Raw genomic sequence first — 19,768 nt, forward strand, 5'->3', positions numbered from 1 at the left:
AGAGCACAGCGGTCGTGATTCTCCGACATACACCCTACAGTAATGGTGGCATTGAACAGCTGCAACTAATTGTTTTAATGTCTACATAATCGACTTATTTAATACACCATTATTTTGAGAATTTATAGTGGGGTAAACGACAAAAGCGTAACGATAGTTTTTAAACAAATATTTTAGATATCGCGGTGCATGACGGGTAGTGCTACGTTTTCTCGTTTCCATTCGGCACATGGACAGTTTTGCTAGCCCCTGTACCAAGAAAAATAAAACCAGCTGTCAAATAAATCACTAATAAGCTCAATGGTGAAATTAAATTTAAGGAAATACGTTCATATACATGTTCATAAATACAATCATAGAGTTCGAAACTATACGCATGCGCTGTACGGCCACAGGGAGTAAAAAGAAAAGGAGAGGACTATCTTTCGCTACTTCCGTCTTCGCACAGGAAGCTTCCCGGTACAAAGATTTGGACGTAGTCGACGTGAGATGTGAAAAACGTGAAGTTTCGTAGGATTTCCTATTAAAATCCCGAATTACTGTCAACGAGGCATTAAAACAGATCCTAAAGAGAAGACCGTGAAGAATAGCTTCAACTTCACCTTCATAACTTCACCGCTAGGTCATAGTCTGTCCGACGGGCAAGATTAAGTTTTGGTTTAGATCAAGTCTCACGTACTTTTGCTACGCAACATATTTATTTTTTCCTATAATTTTGCCAGCTCCTGGTCGAACTGAGGCTGTAACCTGTGGTGACGACTCATAAGTAAACATTATTTAAAGGGGGTCCAAGCAAAAAATGGTTAGGACTACTGTGTCACAAACATAGAGTGTAATCCAAAAGTCCCAGGCGTCAAGTATGATTATTAAAAATTGGAGACTTAACTTGCTTTGTTACCAGATCTTGATGTAGCTCTTTTCATCAAAATCTTGCTTGAATACCTTGATTTTTTCATGTTTCTGCTGATAGTATATGCTGCATGTTCCCACAGTAAATTTATGTCTTTATCATGATAACCAGCAAGCACATGGCTGGCCCATAAATGTTCTTTACATACAAATAAACGTTTTGGTCTGCATTTACTCAGAATTACTTGGGAGAAGAAATTTAATTTCAAATGCATCATATAACAATTGTAAAGAACACCTCAGAATCTCAGGTTCAACACTTCCTTACCTTAAATTTCGCATGAACAGACTTCCCAACAATTTCATATCTCAGTTTCATAGGCCAGCGAAGGAAAATTCACTTCTTCTTTTGATCTATGGTGGAGTTTGACTGGTCTTCGTGGTTTGGCAGGTAGTATGTCATATAAAAAGGTGTCAAAGCACAGCAGAATGTGGTCGACTTTCAACATAGATGAGGTTTATTTGCGGCAAAGCCTCACATTCTTTGTTTAATCTGAAAAATTACAAAAGTGATCTTATAATATGGTAACCATCATAGTTCCCCAATTCCATTTTTTATTACTACAGTACATAAATTATGTCACAATCAGAATGTTAGAAGTACAAGAGACAAATGGCAGTTTTGTGCAAAAACATCAATACTGAATGTATCAGAAAATACAGATCTCAACATGAAACTGGCAGGGTATTCTGTGTGAATGTAAAGAAACATTAAAACTCAGCTCTGAAGTGCAGGCTCCATGCAGTATCAATAGAACTCTGAACAGATTAATGTAATTTGATTTCATTCATCTTGTTAATAACATTAGAACTGGAGCTCTGCAGCAAACCTCTGCTCGTATCTTCAAATCAGGCTGACATTACTGACAAAACAACTAGCAGCAAGGCCATTCAGACTGTACTCTAGACCAGAATTACGCTTTACAAACAGCTACACAGAGGGCACCCATGGTTGGTGTGCACCATGAAAAGATGTCACCTTGGTCCGTTTACATCCAAAAGGACTGATTGGTTCTACTTTACCTTTTGGTCATCTGTTCAAATATAAATATAGGTCAATATTTTAATATAAAAAATAAGGCAGGTTCCTTCTTTTTTTAATGTTTTATGTTCTTCCTGGAGGGATCTGTCAGCCTGCTGTGCATTTTCACTGTCCACAAAGCCATATGTTGTGTGAAGGTTCATATTCTTGCACAGCAGACTGGACTGCAGAGTGAAGACATCAGAGCAGCCCTCTGCTTCATGTTCTTCTAAGACATTACATCAAAGGATTGTAAAACGGACAATTTAAAAGTGTCTGTGTGCAGCTTCAGACAGCTCTTTTCAGTTCATATGGCCTTGACATCGATAAGGTGGCCATGCTGGGCCCCTTGCCTTAGGGTCTTGATCCCTTGCAGCTTACGGCCGTGAAGTGTGAAGCGAGACCAGGCGGCCAGCTGGAGCAGGGCACAGGTGATAGGCACAAACACCAACATGTAGAAGCAGCCCAGGCGTAGAGGAGGGGTCCCTGAGCCAGAGGCAACGTCAGGCACAGAAACCAGAGAGTCCTTCACAGGTTCCCTCTCGAAAATATCATAACCTGGACAAGAGAAAAAAGTAGTTCGTTCAGTGGACACAAAATACAAATGAATCCTACGAAAATGTGCAAGATCTTAGACTTTAGCAAATACACGGCCTTGCATTTATTTTAAAGAATATAATAATAATCCCACTACTAAAGAGGACCCTAATAATAAAACCGATCAAATATGCAAACTGCTATCATAGTTTACTCTATCCATAGAAAAAAGAATAAATGCACAATGGGCTAAAACACACTTCTCTATTATCTATTTTTATCTGTCTTTCTTATCTTACTTTCACTATCAAGTTTTATGTTCCATCTTGTTATTTTTGGAGTGCAGTTCGGTCTCATTTATCCAGCAAAACTTGTTGGACAAGTCACTGATTGGATCTTCACAACAGTTTTTTCAAATGGTTTCACCAGTCACACATTCATTGTCAAAGTGATCATAGATAGGGCTGGAATTGTACTAATTTAAAGGTCTAGCTGGGCTACTAGAATTTTTCTTTATCTGTCAGAAAGACACAAAGACACATGAAGGCAGCAACTCGCAGCATCATTTGAAACAAGGTAACTTGTGCACTTCCTTATGAGGACACAGCCTGACTGTTTCTGCCTGTACCTGTGTAAACACACAGCAGCCAGGTGCCAATGAGAGGGGCGAATGTCTGGCCAGGTTTGGTAATCAAGGCAACCATCCCGAAGAGCAGCGCAGAGGCGGCCTGCTGACGTCGATTGACCACAAAGTCCTCGTCCACCAGATCTGAAATAACCAGTTTCAGCAGCTTGCACGTCCCCTCTGTAAACACCCGGTTACTAGAAGGAAGAGAAGTCAGATTACAACAGGAAATGCCAGCTGTCACATTTTAAATCATCATTTTAAAGATGTTTTAGGACATAAATGTTGTTACAGGTTATTTTCAAGGGTAGACTGCTGAGTTAATAAAGGTGTGTCAATTGTGATTCATTAAGTGCATCTGTTTGTCTAAGGAGGGCAATGGTAACAGTTTCTGACCTATGACAGCTTGCTTACTGGAGGTGTGCCTGTGTCTTCAAAACCACATTACACTGTGTGAAATACAGTGACAATTTTATCACTTGTGGCTGATGGAGCTTGGAGAGAAAAAACCTAGATCATTCACACACTGTTGACAACCACCGTAACTGTGACCAGCGCCCTAACCACACACTCCATCGGGGCTCGGCTGCTGAGTGCTTGAGACAGCATTCAAATCCCTCAAAAACTATTAGAGCATGTTTGACATCAATGATGGAAAAAGATGACTAACGGCCTAAATGAAAACCTGCAGAGCTTAAGGGGCACAAAATCACAGCAATAAAAAAATGTGAGAAAACAGTTTGTTATTTCAGCCTAATCTGTAATACAATAATCTTGGAAAGTCTCTGAGATGATTTAGCCTCTGGGGGCGACGGCCAATGTTTCAGGGTTTCCAGTGCAGCCAGCAGATATCAGGATAACGTATATCTGGCTCAGGACTTCCTCTTCTGTGCACCGGTCCCTGTTTGTCGTCTGATTAGCAACTTGACTGTATATTGTACATTCATCTTTGAAATAATTAGCCTTGAAAAACAAACAAGCAAACAAAAAGTACAAGCAGTCGCACATCAGATCCCTGAAGCGTGCGCTGATGTGTGCGTGGCCATACCTAGCAATGAAGATGCACAGCAGATAAATGTGGTCAGCCCCCGCCAGCAGCATAGCCACACTAAGGCCCAGTTTGAGCATAAATAGCCAGCGGATGACCTGGTAAACACCATAACGCTGGCACAGTGTCAGGAAATACAAGTTGTTCAGGTGGGGGGCAATGTAAGAGATGCCTGTGTGAGGGCAGAAGCAGAATTGCATTTAAAAAAAGACAAATCAGCAGAAAGAGTGATAATTGTATTAAAAAAAAAACATACAAACATACAGGAGACAGGGCAAATTAATATAAAAAAAAAAACATCTGTTCTATTTTAGCCTCAATTAAATCAGTCCCTAGCAACTCAGAAGTTTTATTTGAGAATACCACTTAACTGCTTTTATGATGTATTCCTGTTCTTTAAATCTACGACAATTATTTTTCTGCAAGATTGGATTAAAACATCACCCAGCATCTACATAATCATCCAATTACTGCCAACTTAAATGTGCTTGCATAACACAAAAAAAGCTTGTGTCATTCATTTGCATGCTGCCAGTAACCTTCAGTTTGTGAAATCACATTCATCTTGCAGTTATTTCAACATCATTGCTGGTGATTTCTTTAAGCTAAATAATGCTGTGATAATTACGACAGTTTTAATTTTGTCTGTATTGCCTAACTGTAGCACTACCAAACATTGACCAAGAAGATTTGAATGTGTGAATCATTCCCCGTCTTTTAAAGGGATCCTACCGAGTAAGATTGAACCTGTCGAGGCAGAAATATTGTCAGACAGGAGATGTTCCAGGAAGAGAGGGAAGAAGTTGCTGTTGAAATGGCAGTGAAAGACCTGTAGGGGGAGCAACGACAAAAACAAAATGTAACTGCAGTGATTTAGAGAAAAACTTATCATGGTTACAGAGTGCCTTTAAACAAAATGGACCCAAAGCTGAGGACATACAGTGGGATGAAATGAAAGAAACAGCTGCTCTATGAAAGGAAATAGTGATAGTGTAGTCTGCCACGATGAAAGCATTCATACACAAACCATCAGGGTATTTATACCTCTCATTCTGGGCTACACAAACAAACTCGACCCAAAGTATTTATCTCTCTGTATAATCACATTGTGACAACATGCTCTAAGTCTGTCTAAATAAATAATTAATTTAAAAATTAATTCAAGAAAATATAAACATATTTTAAAAAACCTGTGATTATTCTTCTAGTTAAAACAATAAGGTCGACATGTGTTATTTCTAATACCTTAATAAATGCTGCACCATATCTATATGAGACTAAACTAATCCACCCCAAATCTCACGTTTTTTCCCTTTTAATAAGGACATATATACACTCCATGTGAAAAATCCTACCTGAACAAGGTTCATTGACACAAACCACATGAAGTTCCTGTGTCTGGAGAGCCGCTTGAGGTACTGTCCAATGGTGACAGGTTTTTCTGGCTGGGTTAGTGGAGCATGGCCAACACTTAGCCTGGAACGAAGCAAAGGAAGTGAAAGAGGAGTGAGGTGAAGAGGAACAACAACACAGTCAAAGTTCTTGAGAATTTCCAGAGCTTCAGAAAACCCTTACTCTTTGAGCGTCTGTGCCTCATCCTGTTTTAGAAGGACTTCCTTCTGGAAACGATGTCGCAGCAACCGAGACACTATGAAAAAGCCCAAAATGGAAAAAGCTGCCAGAGTCGCACAGAAGAGACGGAAGGAGTAGAAATCCTCCTTGTCCCAGAAGGAGTAAGACAGAAAAACGGAGAATGAGCCCAAAGCACTGAAGACGGAGCAGTGGAAGTTGAGGCGCGTGCGATCGGTGGCCGACACAGCGAGGTCAGCCAGCAGGGCGCTGTGGTGGAGGTCCACCATAGTGAGGAAACCATCGTACAGACACAGGCACAGCAGGAACTGCAGTCCTGGTCTGGCCCACGCCACCCAGAAAGCCAGGAAGGACAGAGCGAAGAGAGGGCCACTTGTGGAGAGGGCCTTCAGGCGCTTCAGCACCACCTCTGGAGTTGTGATCTGAGAGCCTGACCTGGGTGGAGGAAAAAAAAACAAAAACAAATCATCAGTAATTAGATAAAAGATTTGTGATAATTAAGCAACCTGTCTGGTGATAAAGGGTGTATATATATATAACACACGTTTTCCACTCTCCACCTTCTGATACAGTCACAAGATGCTTCATGGTGATGTTATGCAAACACAGGTGGCAGCTTCATGTTTACCAACTGTCACCCGGATGTTTATGCTGAAACATTTGGATGTATAACTGTCTTGTAAAATCTGTAGGTTGACTGGAAAGCTAGGAGGGCTTTCAGAGGATGACAGAATGAGGAAGATGATTTCCTAAATTTCAGGATCAGGAAGGCAATAATGGAGTCTCATACTCATGTAGGACATAACTTTTTTTGCAATGTCTTAATGTTTACATACATGGACACCTTATTTACCACAGTGTTTTCACTGAGACAAAAGAAGGAGGAAGGCAAGATGGAGACACTTACTGGGGAGAGCTGAGGAAGGAGCGATCACTCAGCCAGCCGAAGAGAGGGTCATTCAGACTGTTCCATATCAGGAACACAGTCTGTGGAGCAGCAGATACAAAGACAATAATGTTTTATGAAAATCAACCAATAGAGGATGGCCATGGTTTATCGATAAGCTAGAACATGATATGAAGTTTCTAATCAGAAGAACTCATGCGGGATGACTTGGTATAAAATTCTTATTATTTAGATTAGAGAATGACTTTTGAATAAGGCAGTTTTCATTACTTTTTTGTCTTATTTTAGGCACAGCTTAACAATACAAAAGCTACTTATTGTTTATTTTCTGTCATTGAATTTATTGTCTGTAAAACATACACAATTTAGAGAACTATAATGTCAAATTACTCCACAAATATAATACTATTCTGAATGTCTGGTGATGACATGCATTTCAATGTGATGAGCTTGTGAGCTTCACCAATAAAATAAAATAAAAACAGGATATCATGATCCATAGTTTTCCAGACCTGAACAGATACCATATGTACCGCATACCGAAACTGGAAGAAAGTGTTCAGGTTACCATGATGCCCTTTTTCTCTGTGGTGCCCAGCCTCAAATGACTTTAAATATAGAAAATTGTAGCTGAACATGGTGGCCACATAACAAACTGGTTTGCAGGACTGAAACACAGCCCTAAAAAACACTGCTGACACACAACAATACTGGACTGGCAAATTGGTCCTTTGATTCGGGCCTGAACCACAAGTGAAACTTCAGATCATGTGCTTAAGAGCTACAGACCCAGGTCTCTTGCCACTCACCTCTCCCACCCAGAAAGAGATCTTATCAATCTTGTAGATGGACACAAATGTCTCCACGTAATAAAGGAGGAACACATTGTGGAGGATGGAGGTAAACAAGGCCAAAGAGCCATAGAGCACTGCAGTAGAGAAGACGCCTTGCCAGCAGCCCCAGACGCTCCTGCCCATTCTTCTTTCTCAATCACTCTGCCCCGTCTTTTCTCTGTGCCAAGCTGGAATCATGTCACGGCCTGGCTGACCCAGGGTCACCACCTCATCATAGCCTGCAAAAACAAGTGGATTAACCCTTTGAGACTTGACAGAAACACACATTAAGTTATTTTTAGTTCAGCAGACAAAGAGAAAAAAGACAATCTCTCAACCTGAAGCATAAATGAGCATTATGCATCTGAATATGCTTAAAATATTCCTGAGCATTACAAGAAGTTTCTGCAAAATCTCAGCACGAGTAACACAATATCAACATGTTTCTGTCTCTGTACAGAGTCTGAGCAGACCAAATGAGAGCTATTTCCACAGCAGTGGTACAGTAAGTACTAATTACAGTTACTGAGTCTGAGGGCCACAGTTACTTTATCCTCTGGCCTACGCCTAGTTGTGCTCTGTCTCTGTGTGTGTGTGTGTTACTGTAATTTTCCTCTAACACACCATTATACTTTCCCGGTGGCCCCTTAAAAAGCTTGTCTTCTTCCGAGCAAAATGACAAAAGGAAAAGTCATATGACACACAGTCATTCTTTTTAGGCCAAGTTCTTTCATTGTGCTTCACTGTTCTTAGGTGTCACATGGGACAAAGAAAGTGCTTGCTTGAGAAGTAAATACAATGTCTCCATGTCACACCTTCTTGTGAATTACCGTCTTTTGTAAAACAAACTGAGTTCCACACCATGAATGCAAATCCCACTTCAGCTTAGTTAGTCACCAGCATTGTTTCACTTCTTTTGAAGCCTCTGTCTCAGTCTCACACGTAGCACCCTTGGGAGAGGAATTCACTTAAAAACACCAACAGGCATCTCTTCACACCTGACTCCCACAAGCTCAAACATGCCCTGCATATAAACATCCTCTCATATCTACAGTAGGGAAAGCCATATAATAGCTCACAATAACATAGGCTCGAGTCGATGTGATGCACTCTGTCAGAGAGTCAACCTCAATGTAGTGTCTAAGCAACGTTGCAAAACCGCAGCTTCATATCAGGATCTGAGGGAGATAGCAAACTTGGCCAAAGCAGGCTCGACAAAAAGCTTTCCTATCAGATCCAAGCAGTGAGGCAGGATGAGTCTCAGCTGGCTGCACTGTATCACATCTCTGACATCTTATATCATCCTAAATCAGAAGTGGTCTACTTGGTAACAGGCAACAGAGCGGGACTTGGATCTACAAATATCCAATTCATGTCCCCTCAGGCAAAGCGGATTCAGAGTTGTTTTCATCTGGGCAAAGGCCTCTTGGCAGGGAATCTGTGACAAACCTGCTGTATTCACTGATAGCCAAAACATTTGGTGGCAAAACTTGGTGACACCTGATTCCAAAACAGATCAGCAGAACACTTGTTGCACACATTTAGATTAAAAATGTGACTGGTAATGTTGAAGCTGGATGCTACATTGCTTCTCAAAAACATGTGTAAAAAAGCGTCCACTGAATCATAAACTCATAACATACAAACACTGCCAGTGTTAGTGAGCAGGGTTATAGACGGCTCCTGGAAATACACATCTGGTTAAGTATCCATGGCGTCCTACAAACCCGAATAGTGCGGTAATCATATCAAAAGGAAATATGCAAAAACAAAAAAAAAAAGGGGGGGGGGGGGGATGTTTTACGAGTGTGTCACCTGGCCGCCATACACACAGTGAAGGAACAGGTGGCTTTGCTAGTCTTGAACACGAGATATATTCATCAGCGTTATCTGGTAGGGTTACTACCAGCTAGCTAGTTAGCTTGCTAATTAATACACTTAAACTAACGTTACTTTCATTTTAGCTGCAATTAAGCCAACAACTATCACCCCACATGCTGGCTGAAACTTACCCTGCCTCACCCGCCCATTGGAGCTGGAAAAATCGATACAGTCACTAAAATAATCTATGATACGGCTGGAAAAGGTGGCCAACTACCGTTGATGGTTAGCACTAGCCAGCCTAAGTTAAATGCTAGCATTAGCTAGCTGGTTAACGATTGCGTAAACAGGGGATAAACAGGTTTACAACTAGCTTCAGGTATATTAATTACAAAGCAAAAATATGTGACGTACCGAGAAAATAGCGGTTAACCAGGCAAAATAAATCGTGTCCGGCTCGATGGGAAGCTAACTTGTTGTCTCAGGCTCTTCAGCTTGTCAGCAGCAGCTGCGTCTCGATCACTGGAAGGCGACCACTGCGAGGCAGGCAGACAGACCACGTCATGACAGCTACGGTCGTTTACTCACATCCGTGGCGACCGGGGCGGATTTGTGAAAGGGTTTCCCGGCAGTGTACACGGGATACACGGATAAGAGTTGCAGCGCCACCCAGTGCCTGTGTTAGCAAACCGCGTTAGCCCTGGATATTAGCATGTGTTCAGAAGCCGACCACGATAGCTGCACAACAGGAAGTTTCACTCACTGTCACTGGCGGAAAGTAAGCACAGTTACTCAAGTACAGTTTTGAGGTACTTGTAACGTTACTTTATTTGAATTCCCAGGGAAATGTGCTTTTTACTTCACTAAATTTATTTGATTTGACTCACAACTTTAGTTACTAGTTACTCTCCCGATTGGAATTATAATTGCAATTTATAATCAACAAGTAAACTCTGTGTTGTAATTATTATAGGGTAAGAAAATTTCACATGCTACATTGCATTGTATAAAATAATTTCAATTAGTCCCACCTTTACCAGCTGCAACATTAAAGGGATCTAACATGAATGCATCAAAAAGTATAGTCTAGTAATAAAATATACATTATTCTGCATAATGAGTGCTTTTACTTTTTGGTATTTTAAGTATATTTTGATTTCCATAGTGTGTTATTGTTACTTCTATTGACTACATACCTTGTGACGAGGGGTCAGAAGCCATTTTAAGAGATCATAAGCCAAAAGAGTTTGGAGCCACAGGACTAAATGTCCAATGGTCCTGAAGTCTGATCTGTTTGATAAAGAAATCAAGGAAGAGATAGGTGTAAGTGGGCAATCATCTTCGACAATCCACAGATTTCAGTATCCCCAGTCAAACAATCTCAGGATAAAGGAAGCATTTGCACAAAACTTAATTCCTGATTATCTTTCTCATCCAACTTCTCAAAGTCTGATACTGGTGAAGACCTGCAAAACACTGAGAATAATAATGTCAAATTACTCCAAAAATATAATACTACTTGTAAATGCCAGGTGATGACATGCATTTAAATGTGATGAGCTTCAAGTAGACATCAGAACTCAGCCACCTGTGTTTTGTCTTGCTAAAATAAAATAAAAACAGGTTATCATGATCCATAGTTTTCCAGACCTGAACAGACACCAAATATATACTGCATGCCAAAACTGCAAGAAAGTCTTCGGGTTACCATGATGCTTATTTTCTCTGTGGTGCCCAGCCACAAATGGTTTTAAATATATAAAAATGTAGCTGAACATGGTGGCCACATAACAAACTGGTTTGCAGGACTGAAATACAGCCTTAAAAAACACTGCTGACACACAGCAATACTGGACTGGCAAATTTGTCCTTTGATTTGGGCCTGAACCACAAGTCAAGCTTCAGATCATGTGCTTAAGAGCTACAGACCAGAGCTCTTGCCACTCACCTCTCCCACCCAGAAGGATATCTTATCATCCAACTTCTCAGTCTGATACTGGTGTAGGCCTGCAAAACACTGAGAACAAAATTAAGCACACATGTTGCAGAAAGAAAGTAACAATGACGCATTTGAAGATAAATCTGACCCCATTCTCAGTCTTTTTGCACAGATATGATATTGAAAGTACGGTCCAATTCCTTATGCAAGGTCTGATTTAAGTTTGATTATTGGAACCAAAAAATACCTTAAATTTTTGTCTTTCCAGCTCTTCTCCAGCAGGGGTCAGTCATAAGGCACAGATCACATTTGTAGTGATCAGACAAGTAATAGGATACATTAGAATAAATCCTTAAACGTTTTTTTTTTTTACAATTTTCAGCCACATGTCTACCTTATCCATAAAGGCAGGTATCAGTAAACGCTATATTTCTATGTGGACTTACTAACTTTCTGTACTCAATACTGAGCACACAATTGCTCTTTATTAGTTTTTCCTTCTATTGAACAGTATTAATAAAATCTGAGGAAAAACATATATACAATCAGGAAAGACCCACTCAGTGGCCAGACCAATAACAATGACACATGAAACCTGTCTCTCCAGAAATTAGTTATATTCCCATAATTTATCATTGAAATGTCTTCTTCTATCTCTTATATTATTATAAAAAATAGCTTTAAACTCATTGTTTATGTATGAAAACAACGAAACCAAGGAAAAGCTGCATGAGGAAACTGTATGGTCATAAGATAAGTCAGCTAGTATGGGCTATGAATCCAGTGTGTGTGTGTGTGTGTGTGTGTGTGTGTGAGTGAGACAGGGGGTGGGGGGAGGCTTGGTTGTGTGTGAGCATTGGGTAACTGCTGCAGCAGCAGACGAGCTCGCTGTTTCGCCGCGGAAAAGACGACTCAGAGGATTTTTGTGGAGTCGAGGAAGAAAGCAGGTGAGTCAATCTTTACCGCTTCTACTGATTCACCCTTGGAGATGCGTTTTTTACACTTTTCCTGCGCACGCACTCTCTCCCGCACTCAGGTGAAGGTGGCTACAGAGCGCGCGGTTCTGCTTTCCCCCGGTGTGCTGCAGTCCAGGTCGGACAGGTGCACATGAGCGGATGTTTGCGCGTTCATCGCGCGCGCGCGCGAGCATACTGCTTACAGTCGTTATAAGGCTGTTTTCACTCAGATCCACATGTGTGGAGCGGTGGATTACAGCTGGGGTATGTGCGGAAGTGTGTTTGTTTCGTGAGGACGGTCCTGAGGCCACTTATTGTTACGAGCCGACTGCATTGTTCTTCAAGCCGAAGGTATGATAGAAGATCATATGTTGCTTCATGTCGTTTACCTACTTTTAGAAGAAGCAGAATGTAAACTGATGAGACAAAGACGAGTGTGTCGCCTGATCTGCAGTGGCTTATAAAAAAGTTAGTTAAACTCAATCATCAAAACGTCTTAAATTGGCTCTTAATTTGACTAAATTACAGAGAGCTGTGACTTTGGTCAGAAATCAGTTTAATGTACATAAAGTAAATGAGCTGATTTCCACTTCTTAATAAGTCATTCTCTATAAAGAGTCTAAAAGCTGTCACGAATGGCTTTATTAATGGTTAATACATAATTTACTTATGCATAATACATCAGACATAACCCATTCATACGTTTTGGGCTGCCAGGTTGGGGAAAATCTGTCTGGCTGTTTAGCAACAGTGGAAGAAGTACATGGAACATTTATTTGAGCAAAAGTACAAAATTATTATCAGCAAAATGGACTAAAAATATCTAAAGTAACAGTACTTGTTGTGCACAATGGACCGTTTTAGAGTGTTATAGTTTAATATATCAATCTAATGCATTACTACTGATGCATTAATGTGTTAACAGTGTTTAGGTATAGTAGTAGGTCAAGCTGGAGCTGTTATAAATTCATGCATATACTTTTGGATAGTAACAATAAGCATATTACATGTTTTATAAATTGATAGGTCTTATATGTAAAAGCTTTATTTGAAAAGTAACTTGTAACTTTACTGTCAGATAAATGTCTAAAAAAAGTACAAAATTATAAGTTCAAGTATAAAATAGCATAAGATAGAAATACCTAAGTAAACTACAGATACTTCAGGATTCTAATTAAGTGAAGTACTTAAGTAAATGTAATTTGTTACTTAGTAGTCATCAGTAAAGGGTCAAGAGCATCACCAAAAGCTGGCAAGTCATTTGCAACTGCTGTGTAGATGTTAATAAGTTATTAATGAATGTGTCCTGGTGATCCATCAAGTCTGCACTTATAAATATTAATAAGTTGTTCATAAATTAATTGTGTGTAAGACACCCTGCAGCCCATTTTTGCAGAAAGTCAGAGGTCAAATGGTCCATTCAATGAGTCTTCACAATGAGTTAAAGAGCTGTCTAAAAAGACAAAGCAAAAAGGATCAACACCTGCCCCAACCTGGCAACCTGACAGTTGTTCTTGCTATAACAAGTTCATAACTTATCTGTAAAGTATTGCAATTGATTTGAATACTAACCTTTAATACAGCCAGCCTGTACACATCTTAACACATGAACGGTGCCTCATTGGCGAGACCATTGACTAATTTACACATGAGAATATGTGACAAATAAACAACATACACCACAATATATGCATATTATACTGTTCAGTACACAGAGGCGAGGTGAGTTTAAAGATTTAATCAATTTCCCAATGAGACTTTTCGAAAATTCCTCTGATTTTCAAATCAAAAGTTTTATTTAATCAAAAATGGTGGCAGATCTAAGCAAGAAATGGCTCTTCTAGGGGCTCCATTTTATGATTCGACCTCAGGAAAGACGCTCAAATGATCTGTCATCACATACTGTGTAGATGATAGATACATGCACACAGCAGAAAAAAGCCTATTTGGATGCTTGAAATTCCCTGTATACCCCTCTGAGTCCCAAGAAATCATAACATATTCTTATTTTTGAGTATGATGGCATGATGTACAGATTTTACCAGCCCTATTTGTCGGATAGACTAAAACAGAACAGCACTTCCTCCTTAAATTCAGCATATTTTCAGTGTGTGAAGAGGCAGATTATTTGCGACACAATCCTAATTTCATGCTTCTCTGAGAAGATGTGTCTAAAGATTTCTCGGTGAATGTGGCCCACAGGATGAACCCACTCATTCTTCATTTAATGTGCGAGTAATCTCATTTGTGGTTCAGCTCTATGCCAAGTCCCAGTGGTTTGGGATAAAGAAAGAAAAGAAAGTATAAAAATGTCTAAATATCATATCTAAGTGCAGCATATATATTACATAATCCCTTTCATTCAGTCTTGGTCAGCTGATGGCTTTGTCACAACAGTAATAAAAAGTATGGCAGTGTGTTTGGCATTTTAAATGACATCAGATAAAAGGAAAAACAAGAATAACTCACCTGCTTTATCGATTTTCTGCAGAAATCTAGAAATGTCAGTATTTTGCAAATCATTCTGTTCATCCTGGCAGATGCTCAGTGAGAAAACAGCTTTATCATACTCTGCAAACCTCTTCACATTCTGTGGCCAGGTAATGACTTTGTTTTAGGATGTCTGATGGCACCAGAGGGCAGAGACTATCATTGAAATGAGGCAAAGAGGATCCACCATCTCCTACACCAGCTCTATGGATCAATAAACAGGAAGAAACTGATCGTCTTTGCTAAGTAAAAGGTGTTTCAGACGCCGCCTGCTGTTTTGTTCGATTCCCCTCTTCTTCCATCATGCATGACACATCGGTCGTGCCACTGCCAAGGCAGATGTGTTTACCTTTCCCTCCTGGAGCTTCCGAGCTTTCATCAGCGAGGCAACACCACGTTGTCATGCGCCTGCCAGCTCCTGTACAACAGTAAACACAACGCAAATGCAGATGTGTTGGAACAATGGCGTGTTTGCTGTTTGTTACAGGAGGACAGCAGCTGACAAAACCACATTAAAGGGCTTCTCAGCAGCATGCCCGCTTGCCTTGTTGATCTGCTGTCCTCTGTTTTGCCACAGTTTTGGCAGACGGTGGTTATGGAGGCAGCCATCAAACAAGACTCCCGCTGCTCTGTTGCTCTGTCTTTAGTTGCAATATTAAAGGGGAACGCCACTTTTACACATCAAGGACTATTTACAGGACTTGCACTGCTGCATATGTGAAAACACTTCTATGAAGCCTTTTGTGGCTCCAGAGGGAGCTGCACAAAATCTGATCGACTCAAGTGATGTCACTTGACTCAAGTGATGTCACTGGAGTCAACTGGAGAGCACAGGTTTGAAAATGGGCGTGTGGATGGAAAGAAGTGAGTTTACCAGACCTTACCAGATCATTGCTGAAGGCTAGCAACTCAAGGCTACGTTAGCTGCTGCTAACACAGAGTATGATGACCAACCTGACTGCAACTTCCCCACAACTTTAGTTTAGTGAAAACACTCAAGCTTGGAACATCTTTTGGACCCTTTTAGAAGCATGAAGTGACACAGCATTGATGTTTTGTAAAGCAAAAGCATGTATCACATTAGAGCCAGCCATGGGAAACAGTTCTGATGAGGGCAGATGAGGATGATGAGGGGATCCCTGCACCATCACTAACTCTCCCCTTCTCATCTCTCACTTTGTCATCTTATGGGTTGATTTAGCACCCAAAACTGCTAACAGAGAGGTCATTAGCCTCATTGTGCTTCATGCTGCGAACGATTAGCTGCAGCAGCCGTGGAGATTAAGCTGGGAATTCTCCAGTGTCACAATGCGGCGTAGCGGGATTCACAGTGTTGACCCTTTGATCAGTTCAGAGCCAGCGAACGGGCAGCCAGGCGGAGATTGTGCTGATGGCACGGGGCCTAATCTCTAGATTATCCGTCGTGCTGCCCCACTGTGCACACAGCTAATTAAGAGATGGAGTTGTGTGTTGCAATATCACGTCACAGGGGCACATTATTTAACTCTGAAACTTTTTAGATGGTCTTTTATGCAGCAGCACCTTACTCATTCACTTTGGCTAATTGGTTGTGATCAGGGAGTGATGATGCATATCAGCAAGTAATTTTGTTCTCATGCTGTCAAGCAGGCAAGAAAGTTCATATGCTGTGTCTTCCCAGCAAAGTTCATCATACTCATGCGGGTGCTATCAAATATCTTAAAGCGTTATTGGTGTCTGTATCCGTGACACATTAAGGACATTAAGGGCAGATTGGAGGAGTACTGCAACTGTCTGTATGTCTCTGATAGCTATGTGATGCACTCACAGCTTAATGTGTGCACCAGTGGTGGAAAGTAACTAAGTACATTTACTCAAGTACTGTACGTAAGTGGAATTTTGAGGTATTTGCACTTTACTTTCAATATTTTGCAACTCTTAAATTTAAAGGGATTTTACACAATGCTAAATTGCTAAAGATGAAATCTTTATGACTTTATGACACTTACAGAAAAATGTTTAGACATTTCCCCCCTAAACTTTGCAAATGCTTTTATTTAAGCAACTCTTTGAGGCCCAAAGACGTGAAATGATCAAATATTTACAACATTGCAAAGATTAGAGAAAAGTCCAAAAAATCACTGTGTACCAAAGCTTTGTTTTATTCTTTCGTACCACGTAAATCATCTCAGGACCCCTCAGATCTTCTTGTGACCATTTGGGCCCCTAGATTGGGAATCACTGGGTGAAATTATACCCAACGCTGTATAAAGTAATTAAAACTAACTCCACCTCAACCAGCTGCAGCAGTAAAATGCTGCTTACACATTGTCTAAAATGATTTTTCTACTTAATGAGTACATTTACTTTTTATACTTTAAGTACATTTTGCTGATAATAGTTACAGTACTGTTACCTAAATAGGATTTCGAATGAAGTTATGGAATATGTTTACATTGTTTTATTGGTACCTTTACTTAAGTAAAGGATCTGAGTAGTTCTTCCACCACTGACATTAACAAGTTTGAATATTATTAATATATTCAGTACATTATTTCCCCTGTTTGTTCCGCAAGTGTTCATTTTGTTTCTGACTGATCTCTCTGAACTGCAGTTCCACCTCAAGACAACAGCATCTAGTTTGTTGTCAGTCTGCTGGATCATTTGTCTTTTAGTGATACACATTGCTTTTCTCTTTCTCTGCACAGACTGTGTGCGTTCTCAACTGGGGGATAATCAAAGAGTCTGCATCTGCTTGGCCCTAAAGAAACACGTTCAGCTTTTGTGCATTCAACAAATTGCAATTGAAGCTGTGCTCGGACCCAGCTCTGTGTGTGTTAAACATGGGAGACCAGAGGTCAGTCCAGCCCCTGCTTCTCCTGCTGCTGCTCCTGCTGCTCCTAGCCAGGATGTCACAGCTGTGGGCCTTCCCCTTCAGCCCGTCCCTGGACCTGGATGTCACTCCCAGGACTACTGTCCTCTCCAAAGGTGAGGATCAAAAAGAGCATTTTACAGTTTTCAGAGGTGAAAGAGAAATGTGCATGCCAACGTTAGTTATTGTGGTCATATTCATTGATTTTACCTGATTATACCACCATGGTCACAGCTCATGGAGGTAATCAAGGTACTTAAGCTACTTCTTATCATAGGGCATTAAAATCTAAACATACAGACATGATATACATATTGTAGATTCAGTGTGACTAATTCTCTGTCCGTCTTGAATAAACATACATAAACCGCTTAGAAATCATATAGAAAAAGACCTTTAGAGCTCCAAAACATGCCTGAGAATCATCATGCTTAAGTTTTATTCAGGAGCAAAGTAATCTAGTGATGGTTGCTTGTACATAAATGGTTGCATTCAAACAGGAACTGATAATAGCTAATTCAGCCAATTTGCCATAATGTTGAAACAAATGTGGGGCAAAAGTTACCGGGTTGAAGTTGCTGCTCAGATTGTAGCTTTGCATTTTGGGAACTGTAGTTTCAAAACACGGCAACATGATTAGCCCTACAATAGAAGTAAGATAAAGAATAATAATACTGTACGACTGATAAAACTCATTGGTATTACTGTGTGGAGGGAACGGAGGGGGATACAGTGTCAAACTTTGAAATCCCCATTCTAGATGCATCCATGCAAACACACATGCACAAGCCCACTAAACGCTCACCTCACTATCCTTATTTGATGCTGCTCCGGCTCCTTCCTCCCCTGCCTGTAAAAGAAGTGCCACAGTTTTTGAAGTTGGCCCTGAAGACAGCTCCTCCATGCTCAGAGTTATTAATCGCCTCTCTCAAGCCCTGTCCTAGATCACACGGCTCAGCAAACACTTCTAATGAAACAATAGACAAGAGGCCCCCATAAAAGAGGACCTGTGCACAGTAGATCTGATTGGTGTGCGTGCAGAAAATACTGCTGAATAGGTGTATTGTGGCACAGAGTGGGTATTTACACACATCATCAGCACCTTCCTCCCCCTACCTTACCCCCCTCGCTTGCCACCAGCTCACCTTTCTCCTCCCTCTCTCCTCGCTCCCCATCACTGCGGCAGAGGCGACCACTGCAGCTGCAGCGATGAGGGAACTCCGGCACTGGCAGACTGATCGGACGGCGGTGCTCTTACCTCCACTCCACCCCTCTCCGCTCCTCTTCAGTCCTCTGAGGACGAGTATTATTAGAGGAGGGTGGAGTGTACAGGGCCGGCTCTATTGCGAGCCGAGCTCTCCGGTGCAATGTCATGAGAGCTGTTGAGAGCGTTGCAATGTGAGATGATGTTTCAGAGATGGGAGGATATGCTGCTTGTTGTTTTGAATCACAATAACTCAGAGAGATGAGAATATAACAGTTTTGTGTTTGTTTGCCCCTTTATGGTGCATTTTCCTGATCCAGCCTGAGAGGAAATGTTGCAAAAAAAAGAACATTTTGCTTGCAGTTTGCAGGAGAGAGAGGAAATCATGTGAATATTCCCCCTTCAAGGTTCATGTTTTGCCTCACAGTGAGCTGATTTGTTGTGCTGTAGAGAATATTTAGGAAAATATTTATGGCAGACCCTGCAGCATGAAGAAGTACACAAATACTGAACTGGCACTACTTTTAAAGCTGCTATTGAGGAGCTGTTTACTGCAACCAATGGGAGCTGACAGCACTGGACTGACTATAGTATCAGTGCAGTTATGTATCAACCAAATGAAAAGCACATGCTCCATTAATTCTGAAGCGTTCATTAGATGGGGCTGGACATATAACTCATTAGGTCTCATTAAAAAAGTTTGTACGTGCATCATAGCCGGAACTCATTGTCTATTCCGAAAGCCTTCTCCCACTTGTCATGCCTCTGGCTATTTATTTACACATCTCCGAGTCTGACTCTGCCTCGGATTATAAATCATACATACTCTGCTTACTGTGAGCACTTTTCTGTGCTGCAGCCAGAGTCAGTCTATCGTCACAGATTTTATTTTTCTCTCTGCCCTCATAGAAAGTTGTCCTTGACCTACTTTCTAATCATCGGGGGAGGCGTGTGAGTGCATGTGAGAGTGCAGGATGTGCATGTGCGTCAGCATGCGTTTCATCTGAGAGTGCGTGTGTGTGTGTCCGGGGAGAGCG

At 41.0% G+C, this 19,768-nt stretch overlaps 2 protein-coding genes across 2 annotated transcripts in view; one reads left to right on the plus strand and one right to left on the minus strand.

Annotated features, from left to right (window-relative positions):
• Positions 1-1,344: 1,344 nt before the first annotated feature.
• mfsd13a (major facilitator superfamily domain containing 13A) lies at positions 1,345-9,931 on the minus strand. Its single transcript, XM_041962622.1, has 9 exons — positions 9,706-9,931; positions 7,447-7,709; positions 6,638-6,717; positions 5,716-6,165; positions 5,496-5,616; positions 4,873-4,969; positions 4,141-4,312; positions 3,096-3,289; positions 1,345-2,488 (listed from the first exon to the last, which is right to left on the minus strand). Exons 2-9 carry the CDS (start codon positions 7,612-7,614, stop codon positions 2,238-2,240), a joined length of 1,533 nt encoding a protein of 510 aa, XP_041818556.1. The 5' UTR covers positions 7,615-7,709; positions 9,706-9,931; the 3' UTR covers positions 1,345-2,237.
• Positions 9,932-17,498: 7,567 nt separating this feature from the next.
• sema4gb (sema domain, immunoglobulin domain (Ig), transmembrane domain (TM) and short cytoplasmic domain, (semaphorin) 4Gb) overlaps positions 17,499-19,768 on the plus strand; it is a 30,414-nt gene continuing 28,144 nt past the window's right edge. Inside the window, exon 1 of the mRNA XM_041962349.1 lies at positions 17,499-17,643. Coding sequence (XP_041818283.1) covers positions 17,499-17,643 — 145 coding nt within the window. The remainder of the gene's footprint in view (positions 17,644-19,768) is intronic.

This window comes from Chelmon rostratus, chromosome 21 (assembly GCF_017976325.1).
Source record: "Chelmon rostratus isolate fCheRos1 chromosome 21, fCheRos1.pri, whole genome shotgun sequence".
Lineage (NCBI taxonomy): Eukaryota > Metazoa > Chordata > Actinopteri > Chaetodontiformes > Chaetodontidae > Chelmon > Chelmon rostratus.